Source organism: Anas platyrhynchos, chromosome 14, assembly GCF_047663525.1.
Source record: "Anas platyrhynchos isolate ZD024472 breed Pekin duck chromosome 14, IASCAAS_PekinDuck_T2T, whole genome shotgun sequence".
NCBI lineage: Eukaryota > Metazoa > Chordata > Aves > Anseriformes > Anatidae > Anas > Anas platyrhynchos.
In genome coordinates, this window is record NC_092600.1 from 19,669,953 (window position 1) to 19,687,062 (window position 17,110).

The 17,110-nt window shown below is 38.5% G+C and overlaps 2 protein-coding genes across 5 annotated transcripts; one reads left to right on the forward strand and one right to left on the reverse strand.

Moving 5' to 3' along the window:
- Positions 1 to 205: 205 nt before the first annotated feature.
- On the reverse strand, positions 206 to 3,474 carry PTTG1 (PTTG1 regulator of sister chromatid separation, securin). Of its 3 annotated transcripts, none has more exons than XM_005009297.6 (6): positions 3,339 to 3,474; positions 2,664 to 2,766; positions 2,202 to 2,380; positions 1,681 to 1,774; positions 724 to 873; positions 206 to 360 (listed from the first exon to the last, which is right to left on the reverse strand). In XM_005009297.6, the coding sequence occupies exons 2-6, from the start codon at positions 2,743 to 2,745 to the stop codon at positions 296 to 298; spliced, it is 570 nt and encodes a 189-aa protein (XP_005009354.3). In that variant the 5' UTR covers positions 2,746 to 2,766; positions 3,339 to 3,474; the 3' UTR covers positions 206 to 295. The 3 variants fall into 3 exon arrangements, with proteins under 3 accessions (XP_005009354.3, XP_005009355.3, XP_071879235.1); XM_005009298.5 differs by having other exon boundaries at positions 3,293 to 3,428; XM_072023134.1 differs by lacking the exon at positions 3,339 to 3,474 and adding an exon at positions 3,244 to 3,268.
- Positions 3,475 to 3,702: 228 nt separating this feature from the next.
- On the forward strand, positions 3,703 to 15,920 carry SLU7 (SLU7 homolog, splicing factor). 2 transcript variants are annotated; one of them, XM_005009353.6, is made up of 15 exons: positions 3,703 to 4,014; positions 4,656 to 4,809; positions 5,092 to 5,172; positions 5,754 to 5,918; positions 6,891 to 6,956; positions 8,431 to 8,478; positions 8,909 to 9,040; positions 9,331 to 9,428; positions 10,818 to 10,885; positions 11,100 to 11,239; positions 11,904 to 12,065; positions 12,520 to 12,624; positions 12,783 to 12,857; positions 13,135 to 13,239; positions 14,221 to 15,920. In XM_005009353.6, exons 1-15 carry the CDS (start codon positions 3,851 to 3,853, stop codon positions 14,398 to 14,400), a joined length of 1,743 nt encoding a protein of 580 aa, XP_005009410.5. In that variant the 5' UTR covers positions 3,703 to 3,850; the 3' UTR covers positions 14,401 to 15,920. The 2 variants fall into 2 exon arrangements, with proteins under 2 accessions (XP_005009410.5, XP_027320917.2); XM_027465116.3 differs by lacking the exon at positions 8,431 to 8,478 and having other exon boundaries at positions 14,221 to 14,510.
- The last annotated feature ends 1,190 nt before the right edge of the window (positions 15,921 to 17,110 follow it).

The following is a 17,110-nucleotide window of genomic DNA, read 5'->3' on the forward strand; positions in this document are numbered from 1 at the left end:
CAACCACTGAGAAGAAGAGCAAATATGTTCAAGAAGTGAAGTGCCAGAGCAGTACTAGCAATAGTAATTTACATTATATCAAAAATGATTTCATGTGTGCAGCTTTAATATCTTGTCAAATAGCCTTGTTTTCAAAGCAGTATTTTACTACCTGCATCTTATGCCCTTGGTATATTAGCTCTACAGAAAATAGAGAAGTCCCATATTACACACATTAAACCAACCTTTATTAAAAGTTTAATTAAAGTATAGCACTCAACAGAAACTTTGGAATATGCTTTTGAAGCTCATAGTTTCATAGATGCATATCAATGATCTCATCCAGTGTAGAAATGAAGTCAGCAGTTGATTGTAGAAAGTCTGAAAGTTAGAAATACAGCAAATCAGTTTCTCACGAAGCCCAGAATTTTAGTCTCATATAAGCTAGCTCCTAGTGAGTTCGCATAAACCACTTGAATGACTATGGGAAATACTGTTGGACAATTCATCCTAACTAGTCATTTAGCAATACACTGCAGAAAGCTACACAGCAATATGGCTTTGAGACCACTGTTAGTGGAGTTGACCAGTTACATTCAGCTTGGCTGTATACCAAGAGTTGCTTGATATAAGTGTGCTATTCTGGTGCTTATGACAGCAATGACAGTTCACTCTTGCAGCCTTTCCTCCCAGACCACTAATGAGCACTGTATGCACTGAAACTCGTACTAGTTTTCCACTTACTAGACTCCCATGACAGCTCTTCAGTCTCCACAGGTGAAAGACACATGTTCAGTGGTTTTTCAGCAGTGCTTGTAAATATCTTGAGAGGAGCACCACACAGGTTGATATCGCTTACTCTGTCCTCTTCAGGAAGATCAAAATTCTCAAAGTCTATTTGGGAAAGACACAGTAGTATAGTAACAGTGTACAGTAGCATGGGAAGCTGCAGTCATTCTAGATTAAATGAAGTAAAAGTAGTTCCAAAACAACTCAGTCTGTTAGTTACATCTTACAGGGTGCTTATTTGCAGCCACCCCTTAGCTGCCCATAAAATCTATGCTAACACTTATCAAAGTGTATGTAACTGCTAGTGTAAAGCAGGAGCTTTTAGGAGTTTCTTTTCAATGACTACACTGGGAACTACATCAAACAGCACATGTTTAAACCAACACTAAAATTATAGTCTTCAGTACAATAGCTTTTGCACATTTACTTCAACATAACCTGGACTGTTTGAAGGCACATTGTGAAGAACTGAGACAACTCTCCTCATCACAGAGATGAAGAATGGTTTTAGAAGTTTCAACTATTTCATCCCACAGAGTAGGGATTTCTCTTGTTACAGAATACTGTCTTGGCACACTCTTAGGAGAAGTCCACATTCAAGTAGCCCTTTATTTATATGGTTGCCTGCTAGATGCCATTTAATGAAATAAGAACTATAACTTGGTTATTTGGAACTAGCTTCCTGCCACTATAACAGACACGGAGACTACATGTTTGGAGCACAAGTATTGCAGTTAAAACATTCAAACACAAATGAGGTGGTGCTTCAAAAAATGGTGAATGCCCTTATGCTTAAGAATGGACTCTGGAGAAGCACATCAGGTTGTTTACCACTGCAACTTGGCCAGTCTTACAACGGTGTCAGCACTTAAAGCCTGATTCTTTGTTCTAATAATTACAAAGAACTCTTACCTCCAGGATCATAGCAAAACATGTTTTCTATTTCAAGGAAGGGTTCTTCAAGTATCACATCCTGGCTCTCTAATCCAGCAGCCTTTTCAGCAACCTTAACAAGAGAAAGATATTACTTGAGCTAATCTGTTTTTTTTAAATGCAGTATCCTTTTTGTCCATAAAGCTGCCCAGCACAGAGAAGACAAGAACACTTGAAGAATACAGTCCTCAGTTACATCTAAATTTTAACACCTTCAATGCAAGGTAGCTGAAGCATTTGCCCTTATGCTGCTTAGCTTTTCTAACTGTACTTTATGCACTGGCAACAAATCCCTGCTGTACAGCATTTAGGCTCATTATATTAAAGTCCTGCTAACCAGAACATGAACAAGACAGTAACTCAGCCAATATTTTCTCTAGAGCCACTTCTTTACTTTTATATATTCACAAAGTTATTGCATGCCTTGTATCTATGTAGGTAAGCCCTACACCCTTTCCTTCCCTCCCATCCACCCTTGGTGGAAAGGCAGTTGTACTTACTTTCTTTGCAGTGCAAGGCTGATTTTCCTGTCTCATCTGCTCTTTCTTGTTTGTGACTCCTACAGTCCTATTCACGTCTCCAAGAGCCTTTCTGACAGAGTGTGATGTGGCTGGAGATGCTTTAATTGCTTTTTTAGGAAGCGGTGTAGTGACTTGAGTTCTTTCAGATAAGACTTTTGCTGGAGTGGAAGAAGAGAACAAGCTTTAGCACCATGTCAACCCTAAAGCCTGCTTCATTAGGTGCACATTAGAAAGCAAGTTGTCATTCTCTACTTATAATTCAGAAGCATAAGCCCTCTCTGTGACAGAGAAGTGATTTTCACTTTCATAACAACTGATAAGCTTAGTTTTATTTTTGTACCTAATTCAGCAATTTTGCTCTCTGTTCAAATCAGTGAATAATGAAACACAATTCATGCACCTTACTCTGTTCCCCACTACTTTAGCAGGGCATATACGCACATGATCCTGAAGGGTGTCTTAATTGATTCTTAGCAGCACCAACTTCACCATTCTCCTTATCTAAGAAGATGAGAGTAGTCATCTTCAGGCTGGTGAGACCACTCTAGAAAGATACAGAGAAAAAGAAGAAATCAGTTCTTATCATTTATTTCAGCACAGCACAGTTTTTAAACAGCACTACAGGCAGAGCTGGTTCTGAGAAGTGGAAGATGTGAAAGTCATCTGGCTTTTGTCATAGACAATACTAAGGTTTCTGAGTGGAGAACAACATGCTTCAAGTCATAATAGCTTGACTACATGCTTATATCTGAAGGTATCCATGCACATGGCAAGCTCACAGCACCCTAGGAGGGCACAGGGATTTAAGAAAGTTGCAAGGTTTCCCTAGGAATCTTACACAGCAAGGCCCTGTATCTCTGGGCCACTGCATGACTTTTCTACGGTGTTTATTGCTGCTTACTCCACAAAGGAAAGCAACACCATGAGGGCAGCGAGGCCCTGGCACGGGCTGCCCAGAGAAGCTGCTGGTGGCCCATCCCTGGAAGTGCTCAAAGCCAGGCTGGATGGGGCCCTGACCAACCCGAGCTGGTAGAAGGTGACCCTGTCCGTGGGGGAGCACCCGGCGCTACCTCTCCGCCACGGTCCCGCCACGGTCCCGCCACGGTCCCGCCTCACCTCCAGCAACGGCACGAGCCCTAAGGCACCGCCCTCCCGCTGCCAGCTCTTAAATCGACCCCGCCTCTCCCATTGGCTGCTTTGACCAACGCTCAGGCACTCGATTGGCTCAGCAGCGCCAGTGGGCGGGCCAGAACCGGGCAGGGGCGGCCCCGCTCCCGACGCCGCGGCGTTGCTGCGGTACCGGCGTGAGGCCGCCGCGGGGGGCGGGGCCTTCAAGGGGCGGGGCTCGAGGAGGGGCCGCGGTGCATGGTGGGGTGGCGGCGCGGTGCCGCGGGGTAGCCGGGAGACGGGCGGCAGGGAGGGCCGGGGGAGGCGGGGTCACGGCGTGGCTCCGTCACCGCTCCGTCACCGCTCCGTCACCGCTCCGTCACCGCGGCCTTGCGGAGGGACGCGCGCCGCCGCTGAAGGAGGGGAAGGGTAGAAAAACAACAAAGTAAAGCTGCGCGAGGCGTGCTGCACAGCGGCGTCGGGCCGGCTCCGTGCGGGGGTCTCGGTTGGAGGCAGACAAAATGGCGGCTGGGGCGGCCGCCGGCGGCGCTGCCGCGGGGGGCCCGGGCGAGGTGGGCCTGGAGGAGCCCAAGAAGATGACGAGGGAAGACTGGAGGAAGAAGAAGGAGCTGGAGGAACAGAGAAAGCTGGGAAACGCGCCTGCTGAAGTGGACGAAGAAGGGAAGTAAGTCTCGTTAGCGTGCTGGCTACAGGCACAGGTCAGCAGGCCTGCTGCCCGTGGCACTGCGGGGTTCGGAGGGGCGCAGGACGCGCTGCGGAAGGAAACTGCGCAGTTTCATGAATTTGCTTTGAACGTTCCGGTCTGTCTCGGAAAACAGGCGATTCTGCTTCCAGAACAAAGTGTTCATCTGAGCTGTTGGGGTGTTAGCCCAATAAATCACTGTTTACCTGATCTGTTGGGGAGATGCGAACACCGACAAGGAGTGTTTTACAAGGGGTGCACACAGAGTACTGGGAGACTTTACAGTTTGTTTATTCCTTTTCTCTGTTGCATCTACAAGGCTCCTGCTCACCATCCTATGGCCTCTGGAAAGAGAAGCATTAATATTCTTGTGCTCAGTAACTGTAGAAGGAAGTATTTAATTTGGAGTCAGGAGTTTAGGTGAATTAATGGTAACAAAATCTCGAAAAAGTCTGTTTACATACTTAAGATGACCTTACTTCTTTGGAATGCATTATAGCTTCAGTGATTATTATCACTTTTAAAGCATTGAACTTAATGTAAAAGTTATTTGTTAAGCTAAATCACGAGTTTGTTTTTTTCTTTTCCTGTCCCACGTATTTATTTCGTGATATCTTTTACAGAGATATCAATCCTCATATTCCTCAGTACATTTCCTCAGTGCCATGGTACATAGATCCTTCTAAAAGGCCCACACTAAAGCACCAGAGACCCCAGCCAGAGAAGCAGAAACAGTACAGCTCTTCTGGAGATTGGTACAAACGAGGAGTTCAAGAGGTGTGCAAGATGTTTTTGTCCTAAAATAAAGGTTTTCTTTGAGGAAATAAGAGTTATTGACATCCTGCAATTTCTGGGTCTGTGTTTTTGGGGGGAGGCAAGAGCTGGGAATTTGTATTCAGCAGGTATGTCCCTGTGTTTGGTGATAACCAAAATAAGCATTTGGGGTTTGGCTAGAGCATATGTGCTTTAGTGGTATTGAAAAAAATGAATTAGTTGATGGAAACACATACACGAATGTTGCCACAATTTTGTACAATGATTGTCTTTTCTGTTGTTTAGCATGCAATAGCTACCCGATATCGTAAAGGAGCTTGTGAGAACTGTGGTGCATTGACACACAAAAAGAAAGACTGCATGGAGGTAAACTTGACCATTGTTGATGTTCTAATGGCTTTGAAAACAACACGAGTTCTAATCTTAAATTTAGCTAGCTATTTTTCATTAAAAACTACTATTTTGAAAAAGTTACTTTGAAAAAGGTTACAAGTATCAAAATTCTGTTTGAAAGATTCTGAAACAGTAGTTATGTAGGAGACACAAGAGAGAAGTGAAGAAAAAAAGCTACCGTTCAGGGTGGTGTTTATCAATTCTGTTTGTGATAAGCACTAAAGTAAAAGGTTGGCTTTTAGTTCTTCATGTTAATTTAACTCAGATGCTGCTGTGGCTGTCTGTTTCATGTCAGCTAGAAGCAGTCCCCAGAAGCTATTTTAATCACTTCTTTAACTGTTGAAAATTGAGTCAGTAATTGGTACTTTTGAGTCAGTTGTATTACTTTAAAATACAGAATTGAACTTCTCATGTTTACTTAGAATTTGGAGGCTTATTGTGTTGAATTTAACTGGCTTTAGAAGAGCTCCATTGATACTGTTTTTAAAGCTGTGTGTCTTAGCAAGTAGCATATTCCAATCTAAATGACCAATGCATTTATTTATTTTTTTCAGAGACCCAGGAAAGTTGGAGCAAAATACACAGGCATGAATATTGCGCCAGATGAACATGTGCAACCTGAACTGATGTTTGATTACGATGGAAAGCGAGATCGTTGGAATGGATATAACCCAGAAGAGCACATGAAGATTGTAGAGGAATATGCCAAGGTTGATCTGGTGCGTAGGCATTATAGTTTACTGGGAAAAGTTCAGCGTTTGGCTTCACTAGGTGGAGGAGTGCTTGCTACTTGCACTGTTAATGTTGGACCTTGTGGGGTATTCATAATGGAAAGCGGGGTGGATTCTGTGTTTGATAGCAAACTTCACTTGAACTGAAAGTTGAAACCAGAACAGACAACTGAGTATGGGTCTGCAATAAATGAAGTGTCTCTCCAGATTGCTTACTTTTTACTAGACAAGCTCTAGAGTTTATTGACCAAGATGAACGTTAAATTGCAGGCAAGAAAGGAATTTCTAAGGTGGCTTTACTACCTAGAGTCAATAAAGCTGTATTTGTAAGCTCATTCATATTTTTGTTACTTAGGAATCCTTTATCTTCCCATTGTGGAGCAGGGAACTAGTTGTACGTGTCTCTGTGGTTCAGTGATGTCAAATACATGTAAAAAAATCACTTCATTCTGCTTTAAAATGTCATGTTAGATGATAAAATTTGATGGTTCCTGTGTGAAACATAAATGCTTGCAGCATCTGTCATGAACTACCTTATACACTGATGTTCTTAACTAGATTATGAGGACACAATAATAAAGCATATTTGTTTTTTAAAAACTACTGAACTAAAATAAGCTGTGTTTTCTTTAATTACGATGGACGTAGTAATGGTATAGCTGCATAAGCTCTGGTGAATCGGTTTATTTACCCATGTAATATAACAGTAAAATGGTTAGTATATATAGTTTCCTTGAGGCTCTAAAAGCACTGTGGTTAAGCATAGGTGTAGAGGAGACTATCTCTAGGCTCTGTTTTTTTATTTTTTTTTTATACGAGCACCCAAAGAATTAAATGTCCATTTTCTTATAATAGTGAATAGATTTTAAATGGCAGCGATCACAAGAAATTCTTATGATGTTACTATATACTTGCTATTAAAAGGCAATATTAAAATAAATGCATTTGTGTGATATGCAGGCCAAACGTACACTGAAAGCACAGAAGCTTCAGGAGGAGTTAGCATCAGGAAAGCTGGAGCAAGTGGTAAGTAAATCAAACTCCTAATTTATTTTTGTTTAGGCTGAGTGAAAATAGAACAGGTTACTTCTCTGATGCTTTTATTCTCTGTACTTGTTTTTCTACTGCTTTTTATACTCTTCAGTAATTGAAAGCTCTTCCCAGCACCAGCTTATTTTGTGACACATACAAGAATTCAGAATACTTTCTTCTAAATGACAGTACTTCCCTTTTGGGCAAAAAATGTTTGATTATTAATCTTCTAAAATTAATTATGTGGAATTTTGGATTAGAAAGCTTGTTTTCCATGGAATTCAGTTCACATAGAGACATGTTTTAAGTATTTAAGGACTGTTTTGTCTGACTGATGTTGGAGCACTGATTATTATGCAGATTTAGTAATGCTTGGTATAAATAGGAATGCGAAGGTATTTTCTTTATCTTAAACCCAAACTTTTTCTTCTTCAGTCATTGCTTTGACTACTTGTAGTGTGTCTGATTATTTGAAGGCTGAATATACGTATCTACTTCCCTCTGGCATGTAACTGAAGAGTATGCATCTTCTGTTAACTTCTACAAGCTCCCCTTAGATTATAGGCACCACTTTTGATGATCATTGATACAAAATTCAGATTTTTAAAGTAATTTATGATATTTTAAGTTTATAAAATGGTGAAAAAGCAGAGATCGTTACTGGACAAAAGTATTTTTTTTAAGTGGTATTCTTAAAAATATATATATTTAAAACCACCATCAACCAATAGACTGCATATGATTGGGTCTCCATTTTCCATGATTATCACCTTTCATTTAGTCACTAGATGGCAGAATGACCTAAATTTCTGACCCAACACAAAATACGGACTACTGATCTTATGGGTATAAAAGTGTTTTTTGTTTGTTTTTGATGCCTGTATTCACCACAAACATTTTTAGCTTCCATATACTTTTTTTTTTTTTTTTGGATGGTTCTGCCATGGCAATTACTCTCAGGTTAAGGGCTAAACAGGTTAATGAAAAATCTGGCTGTGTTTCACTAGATTACCAAGCATGAATCAGAAGCCATAATTTATTCCTGTCAGTCCTAACAAAATAGTTGCATACATATCTCTTTAATACAGATTTTTTTTAAGGTTTTAGAGGTGGATCTTAGTTACATTTACATGATAAGAAATATCTTAGTCTAAATCATTAGTGTTCAGAGATGTAACAAGCTTTAGATCACAGTGACAGTTCAAAGCCTTTACAAGAAAAGTAAATTCTAGAAATTTGGTTTGTAATCCAGTGAAAAGGTCTCCAGCTTGTGTCTGTAATAGTGATACTTACCAACTCTATTTTAGAACATCCAAAATGTAGTGATCTTTGTGCGTTGTGTGCATTGTATTTTCGCAACCAGCCTCAAAGCTCTGCTTTGACTGGTCTTTATCTCCCTGCCGTTTTTCTTCTCTGCGCTATCTTGTCTTCTCTTCTTCTCTGCTGATGTGCTCTTTGTTTGCTGCAGAACTCCCCAAGACACCAGTGGGGAGAAGAGGAACCAAATTCCCAGACAGTAAGATGATTACCCATTGCATCACACCATGGGCAGGAAAAAAAAGACCCATAGTTAGTGGAATAGCAAAACAAGGGTGGCATAAGGGTTTCAATGTTGGGTTCATGCCACTGGTTGCCTGTTCCCTTTTGGAAGAGGTTGTTGGATTTCATTGAGGGTTTTTTAAGTCACACGTGTTGTCAAACCTTAGAGGTGCAAGCAAGTAACATTGTTATTTGCATGGTATATTTTGCCCAAGATAACTATTGTTTTAATATTGTCACAGTGACATTTTTGTAACTGGAGGAAATGGAAGTCCCTTAATCAGTATTTCTGAAATGCTGAGTGTATCTACATGGTAGATTTGCATGTTTAGGTCCATTTTTTAATGAAACCACTATAATCAGATTATTGTACTTGTCTCTGAGAAGTTTTCTGTTTCTCTCCTCAGGAAAGAGATCGTAACAGTGAAGATGAAGATGAAGATAAATATGCAGATGACATTGATATGCCTGGGCAGAACTTTGACTCTAAAAGACGCATCACAGTCCGAAATTTACGTATTCGGGAAGATATTGCAAAAGTGAGTAAAGAACTTAATTTTTTCCTTTTATATTTATATTAATTAATTTTAAAATTCATACCCTCAATTATTAGTGTGTTTGAGTATGGGTCTCAGGGTTTAGAGGTTAAAGTCTGTCCACAGTTCTCTTCCTGCTCCTGTTATAACTTCTTCAAGGTCTATCTCTTGCACAGATATTCCCTTATTTTAAAATTTCTAAGTTGGGGGATACAGCAGTAATTTCAATTATTTAAAAATCATAAGTTTTAATCAAATATCTTTTATGTTGTATGTGCTTTTTTTCCTCCTAGTACCTAAGGAATCTAGATCCAAACTCTGCTTATTATGATCCCAAAACAAGAGCGATGAGAGAGAACCCATATGCCAATACAGGCAAGAATCCAGATGAGTAAGTTAAAACAGGGTCATGCTTGTGTACCAAACAAAACTCTTAAAAATGAGACTGCTCTAAAAGTTTTGTCTTTTATTTCATATCTGTGTGTCTTTTTATTAATGAATCCCTAGTCAGTTATGGATAGAAGAGTCTTTCAATAATGCTTTATAGTAAACATGGAAAAAATGTTTTATTTATTAACACATTTTTGTTTTTAATATATAAAAGTAGTGTGTTAGTGATAGTGGACTTTAATCCTCAGGGATGCAGGAACTACCATTCTGTGTACTAATCTGATGTAGATCAAGGATTAGAACACTGTTGTAAGTAGAAGAGATATCGGTGAACAGTAACGTTATACACATAAAGTATTTTCAGTAATGGATCTAAAATTTCAACCCTTTTTTTGTTGGGAGGCATTCAGCCCTGGAGACTATCCTGGAGTATCTATGGTATCTGACTAAATGCCTGAACTAGGATCAAAAGCTCCCTGTGTATTAATGGAGTCTGCACAGAAAAAGTCTGAAAACTTTGGCATTGTCTAGATAGACAATTACGGAATGCCACAGGTAGGCTTTGGGTTGCACATAAGGCTGTCTTACTTAAAACCCAAGTCAAGCACTTGAGCTGTGACCCTTCCTTGACCCATGTTGCTCTGTGGACATACAGAGTAGACAGGCTGTGAGTAGAAATGTTATTCAGGGTACTGTAATTGGATTAGCTTCCTGCCTGAAATAGAATGGCAGTGGCTAACTGCTAGCAAATAATGCTCTTTCCACCTCTCCCTGTCTCCAGCAAGAATAATGACAGTCAATTTTATTTTCAGATTAAGATGCATTAATTTCTCTCTGGAGTTGTAATTTGACCTTTGTTCAGTCTGTGTTTCTGCAACAGCATTGCAGACTAAGCTTTTCAGAGGGGCTTTGGGAGATGAAAACAGTAGGAAACTGAATTGTCAACATTATTTCATTTTCAGCCTGTGTTCCATCTGCTCTTTTTCAGCCTCTACAAGGGGTGTGCAAAAGGTAACAGGGCAGTAAAATTATTTCCTAGCTTGAAATTGGCTGAGCAGAAGGGGAGATTCACAAATCCAAAAGCAGAGGTCAGTGGTACAGTATCACGTACTGCTTGTGCAATTACTGTGCAATTAGGCCCAGGCCTGACTCACGGTATCCCAGACAGCTCCAAGACTGTAGCATGAGTACTCTAAAGTGCTGTCTAATACTGTCATGACTGTATTGTGAGTCTAAACTTTAATTTCATGTATTGAATGAATGCTTCTCTCCCTCCGTTGGTAACTCAGGACATAAAGGAAAATTTTTACTTCCTGTTGGTGTTACGTGATTTGATTAAAAGAAAATCATGTTATCTGCATGCTAAAAATAATATCATTCTTTCCTGCAGGGTTGGTTATGCAGGTGATAACTTCGTTCGTTACACTGGAGATACCATTTCAATGGCACAGACTCAGTGTAAGTGTTTATTTTTCTGTGGTTTCATGGGGTTTGTTTTTTTTGTTCTGTTTTCAAAAAATGGATTTTAAAGACTTAAGTTAGCAACACTTTTTTTTCAAAAGAGAAATCTTTCTAGATTTAAATTGAGTCTTTCTTTCAAACTATTAGAAAATTAAAGATAATAATGTGAATATATTTTGAGAAAAAACATTGATGCTTCCTGTTAACACAGTGTTTGCTTGGGAGGCTTATGACAAAGGCTCAGAAGTGCATCTTCAGGCGGACCCTACAAAATTAGAGCTACTCTATAAATCCTTCAAAGTGAAAAAAGAAGATTTCAAGGCGCAGCAGAAAGAAAGCATCTTAGAGAAGGTAATAGATGTTTGGTTTTATTTAATAAGAATTCTGCCAAGTTTGAATTCTGGTTCTTAGGGAACAAATACATACTGCTACTACAATGTGAAAATGCATCAGCTGTTCTATATATATACAATATTATATGCAATACAATAAAGCATGTATAATCTCATCTATTAGATTCATTATATTATTTAATGTAGGAACCTTTGAAGATCTGCTAGTATTTCTTTGGATGACTGGGAGCTCTTCCTTTAACTGTCAGAATATCTCTAGTGAAAAATCTGACACTAGTAGGAATCCAAACCTTAGATGCAAGTTTGACAGGGGGAGGAACGTACTGCACTGGTTATACCAAGGTTGTATTTTTCCACATTTTGGTTTGGTCTGAAAAGATTTCCTGCTTAGAAATAATCTCTAAAGTAAGAATTATTACTGGTGTAATTTTCCAGGAATAGAAGAAAGTATCAGTGGCCATGGGAGGATACATAGTTCTCCTAGTTATTCACTAAAGATTTAATTGTCTCTACCCACTTTTGTGTTGCATTTTGTTCTAGAGGTGTGGACAGAGAAGGCACCAAAGACGAAATTTTTTAAATGTGTGCTTAACTACATAGACTTTTTTTTTTTTTTTTTTTTTTTTTCTAAACTATCATATGTCATTTATTTTGCATTATAGTATGGAGGACAAGAACATCTAGATACCCCACCAGCTGAGTTGCTGTTAGCTCAAACAGAAGATTACGTGGAGTATTCTAGACATGGGACAGTTATCAAAGGACAAGAGAAAGCTATTGCATGCTCTAAATATGAAGAAGATGTGAAGATCAACAACCATACAGTAAGTCCTTACTTGAAGTAAATATACACACACACACATATATATATATATATATATATATATATATATATATATATATATATATATAAAAATATCTTCCTTTGGAAGGGAACAAGGTGTAGTAGATGCAGTGCAATATAGCTAAAACACCAAGTAAATAAATTTCTCCTTCCCTAAATGTGACACACTCTTCTACTAAGGAGGAATTTTAATTTCTCATGATTGCAATGCGAATGAGGAGTTGTGATTTTTTTGTTTTGTTTTGTTTTGTTTGTTTTTTTTGGAACCATACCTGTAAGACTAATGTAAAATTGCAAAAGTATTTCTCATAACTTCCCCTTACGGACTGTTTGAATAGGTTGCTCATTAGGAAATGATGTCAGGAATAATTTGCAGCCTGCTTCTTATGGGAGTATTATTATAGATGAAACTGCTGTGGTGTCTTTTCTTGCAGTGCATTTGGGGTTCATACTGGAAAGACGGCAAGTGGGGTTACAAATGCTGCCACTCGTTTGTGAAGTACTCATACTGTACAGGAGAAGCTGGGAAAGAAATTGCTGTAAGTATTGTCTTTTTTAATTACTTGAGTAGAGCTAGAAGGCATTCATCTGCATAAGCTTTAGGTGGTTTTGCTTTTTTTTTTTTTTTTTTTAACTTGGCCTTCCCCTTTCAAATATGCTTTGTAAATGGATATCTTCTCCCTTTTCTGTTGCATAGAATACTGAAGCAAGCTTACTAGAAGAGCAACCTAGAGAGGAAGAACACGTGACAAAACCCAAAACACTGATGGAGGTCAGTTGTTTCCCTTTTTAAGGGAGCTATTTTTCTTCAGCATTTTATGTGACCCAAACATATGTATAACTACAAGATTATGCAAGTCATTCTAAGGAGTCTGAAAATCATCAAACTGAATTACTGTGTCACTTACACCTCTGTTCAAAACTGACCTCTCAAAAATCCCTACTGTTTACTAAATGTTATGATGGCTTGAAATTAGTTCATAGAATGGTAGAATATTGCTACTGCTTACTAGCTGAATCTTAACTGCTGCTTATTTTCGGCTTTAAAGATCCACCAAGAGAAACAGAAAGAGAAGAAAAAGAAGAAACATAAGAAGAATTCTAATTCAGACAGCGAGGGTGAAGAGAAAAAGAAGCAAGAAAAACTTAAAAAGGTGTGCTATACTCCTGAGTGTTTCTGTTGCAAAAAGAACTTCAGATATGTTTTACAACATTAGTTTTATGAAACCTGTAACAGTTCTTGTGGAATTCTGTGGACTGTTCTTTGATGCTAATTTTGAGATGAAACAAATTTAAAGTGCTGTTAGATGTTCTAAAGTACATAGCTTTTACTCCCTATTTGTCAGGCAAACATGCAGTAAATAGTCTAGTTTTGGAAGACTTAGTTTGGAAGATACAGAAGACTTCTTTTCTAGTCGCCTATTACAGCAATAGGTATAAAGACACTGCAGAACACAGTAACTTGAGATCAAAGAACAAAGGCATTGTCAAAGCTTGACTTAGAACTTTTTATCCCATACTTGAGCCCAGTCTCATAGCTGATGCAGTAAGTCTGTCGACAATCTGTCTATTGACTGTTGCTGGATGGACCCTGTGCAAGCACAACATCCTGCCTTGGGTATGCAGGGGAAATTAATGTCAGACTGTGATTAATCAAAATATCGTAGAAGAATAATTTCTTTTCAATAGCAAGAAGGAGCAACAGTAGTAGTTTGAAAAATGGGATAATTTGTATTTCAAAAAAGCACATTTTCATTTTAAAATCACTCTGAAACGGGAACAAAACACAAAGATGACATGCTTTCTTATCTGCTTTTGTGCTTTATGGATCATGATTAAAACCCATGAGTTTCTTACTCGATTTTGGCAATTGGAAGGGCATTAAAGTATCTTGTTTGCAAAATGCTAATTTACTATCATATTATGCTAAATGTTCAAAAATAAGCATTAAATAGCACATGTGAAGTGTGCTGTAGGTGGGCATGATGTGCATTGTTTATCCCACTGTTCTGCCTGCTAATTGTTTGTTATACTAGAATATAATGTAAGCTTTTTGTTGTTGGTTTTGGGTTTGTTTACTTTTTTTTTTTTTTTTAACTTTCTTTGCATCTCCCCCTTTCCCTCTTCCATTTCAGGCATTAAATGCAGAAGAGGCTCGTCTCCTCCAAGTTAAAGAAATTATGCAGTTAGATGAGAGAAAGAGACCATACAACAGTGTATATGAAACCAGAGAGCCAACAGAAGAGGAAATGGAAGCTTATAGAATGAAACGTCAGAGACCTGATGATCCCATGGCCTCTTTTCTTGGACAGTAGCCTTAGTGAAAATCATTCCAGTACACAGGATTTTTTTTCCATACTTGTTTACAAGTCTATAGACACCTTCCATGTGGCTAATAAATGCCAGAAATTTTCTTTGCAACACAGATATTGGTAAAAACTTCTTTCAGTAGATGTAAGCAGTCCAGTACTTGGAGCAATTTTGTATGTGTGTGTGTGTACGCACATAATTTATGACTGTGTGTGTATAGATACATATACGTGTGTGTGTACACAGAGATGATAAAGAATACATCCACTGTAAACTCTCGATTGGAAGAGAAATGATCTGATACTGGCTGTAATTCCAGAGATTCTGGATTCATTTGGCAGTGCATGAAGACTTAATAAATTCAGTAAAACTGAGTACCCAAAAGAAGTGATCGGCAGGTGTTGCCGTTAATATAAAGCAAAAATTGTTGAAGATAAATTTGTACACCTGAAGTCTAACTTTTATTTGTAAATGGACTTGCCTGTCGCATGGCTTTAAAAGGAGAAATAGTTAATTTGATCGCTTTATAGTAAGAATTTTGGAAATGTAAAATTGATTGTACAGTTTTGGTTAAATTAATATAAAGGTCTCAAATGCTATAGAATCATAGAATATCCTGAGTTGGAAGGGACCCTTAAGGATCATCAAGTCCAACTCTTGACACCGCACAGGTCTACTCAAAAGTTCAGACCATGTGACTAAGTGCACAGTCCGATCTCTTCTTAAATTCAGACAGGCTCGGTGCAGTGACCACTTCCCTGGGGAGCCTGTTCCAGTGTGCAACCACCCTCTCTGTGAAGAACCCCCTCCTGATGTCAAGCCTAAATTTCCCCTGCCTCAGCTTAACCCCGTTCCCGCGGGTCCTGTCACTGAAGGCTAGAAGAAACTGTATAGAGCTTTCTAAATTCTGATTGTTTCTGCAGATGTTAACATATATATCAGGTGTGAAGATCTAAGTTTTTGGTTTTCTGTTTTAAAACAATATACATCTTACTTCTGCAACTTCCGGAATCTTGTTACATGGTGGAATGCTAAATGTTAGACTAATACCTTGTGATGTCATGCAGCATTTGCTATATGTTTAGCAGTATTCCTCCTTAAACTCGGAATTCTCCACTGTAGCTATTAAAAGATGAAAAAATGGGAGAAAAACTTGATGCCATAGCTTTAGAGGCAGAAGGATTGGCAATTTGTTCTACAGAAGCATAAACAGTCTCATTAAATGTGGCTTACATATAACCAAATTAAGTATGGTTATATTAATGGTAGGACAGGGAAAACTTTTCAATTCTAGCTCTTCTAATGAAGAACCTGATTATAATTTCAACTTTGTAAATAATGAATCATATTCTACAGTTAGTAGAAGCAAACTTAAAAAAAAAAAGTGTAGTATGTTTCAGCTAATCTCACCTGTAAGGCTGGTTTCTTTTTCTGAGCCATTTTTTTTCTCAAAATCTGCTTCTCCTTTATTTTTGTTACAGAATTCTGAATGCAGACTTTAAAATAAAGCTTAATTAACATAAAACTCCACGGTCAGATTAATCAATCTTATAAAACAAAGTACTTCTAGCACTTACTGAAGAAATATACCAAACTAGAGACACTGAGGATCTTCATTCAAGGTGGAATTGTTAATATAGCCAAGTACTAGAAAGGAAAAACTTCAGAGTGGAAATTAGTTTTTCCAGGGGTTGCTTTTATATTATCACAAAAAACATGGACTTAGAAAGTCACAGGGAGAACTATTAGGGACATTATTTCCCTTCTGCTATACTAGTGACTCAATTTCTGAGTTTCCATGTTGGCTCATGTCTTGACCTTTCTACATTATGGATGATTTCAAAGCGCATATTACTCTTCTTTTTTCCACAGGGAATTATGTACAGTAAGTGCAAATTTAAATGTCTTGCCATGTTTTTGATTTCACAGCCACCTTTAGAGGATTGAGTATTTTAATTTAGTATACAGAAATGCTAAAATGCTAGCGGAAATTTTGTGTTAGTCTGCAATGCAGCTCTATATTAAAAGTTCTCTGATATTGTCGCTGATGATAAAAATTCTTCTGCTATGATCTGAATGCAAATTGACATTGAATGATTTTTCTGAATTAGTTGGTTTGAACTGTAAACTCTTCTGAGGCCTGTAATGTTTGAAGTACTGGACAGCAATACCTCTAGGTGCCCAGATACCTATGGCTGTTTCAGAGTCATGTTCAATTTGGGGGACAAAGATGTATCAAAAGGGTCCATGTCACCAGTTACTTCAGCCATTTGGATACCTCTCTAAAAGTAGCTAGAGATTTGATCCTTTATAATGGAGGTAATTCAGAATGAAGAAAACATAAGTCACTGGTCTAGGCAGCCTTTAAACTTGTGGTTAATGCGTATATATTTTATGGACGTGGGGAAAAAGAGGAGAGTTATAGGCACGTGTATTTTAGAGGCTGATGTAACATGCTAGATGCTCTAGGACCATGCATTTATCAGAAAAATTAACCAAATCCTAACCACTTGTGTGTTTGGTTTATCTTTTCAGTACTTGAAGACATGACAGTAACTTGCTTTTCAGTATGCCTTGTCTTGCCCTGCCAAGAGAGAAGCTGCAGGGAAGAGGGACCAGTAGCCTCTATTTTACAGCAGTTCCAGGGAAAAAAGCAGTAGCATCTTACTCAAAATACGTGAATCATACAAAGTAGATCTCTTCTGGATCAGTCTG

Coding starts and splice junctions, on each gene's coding strand:
- PTTG1 (XM_005009297.6), bottom strand. CDS start 2,745: ATGACTACTCTCATCTTCTTAGATAAGGAGAATGGTGAAGTTGGTGCT. Junction 2,381..2,663: donor AAGACACCCTTCAGGATCAT/GTGCGTATATGC, acceptor CTTCCACTCCAG/CAAAAGTCTTATCTGAAAGA. Junction 361..723: donor AGAGCTGTCATGGGAGTCTA/GTAAGTGGAAAA, acceptor TCTAACTTTCAG/ACTTTCTACAATCAACTGCT.
- SLU7 (XM_005009353.6), top strand. CDS start 3,851: ATGGCGGCTGGGGCGGCCGCCGGCGGCGCTGCCGCGGGGGGCCCGGGC. Junction 9,041..9,330: donor TTCGGGAAGATATTGCAAAA/GTGAGTAAAGAA, acceptor TTTTCCTCCTAG/TACCTAAGGAATCTAGATCC. Junction 12,625..12,782: donor AAGCTGGGAAAGAAATTGCT/GTAAGTATTGTC, acceptor TCTGTTGCATAG/AATACTGAAGCAAGCTTACT.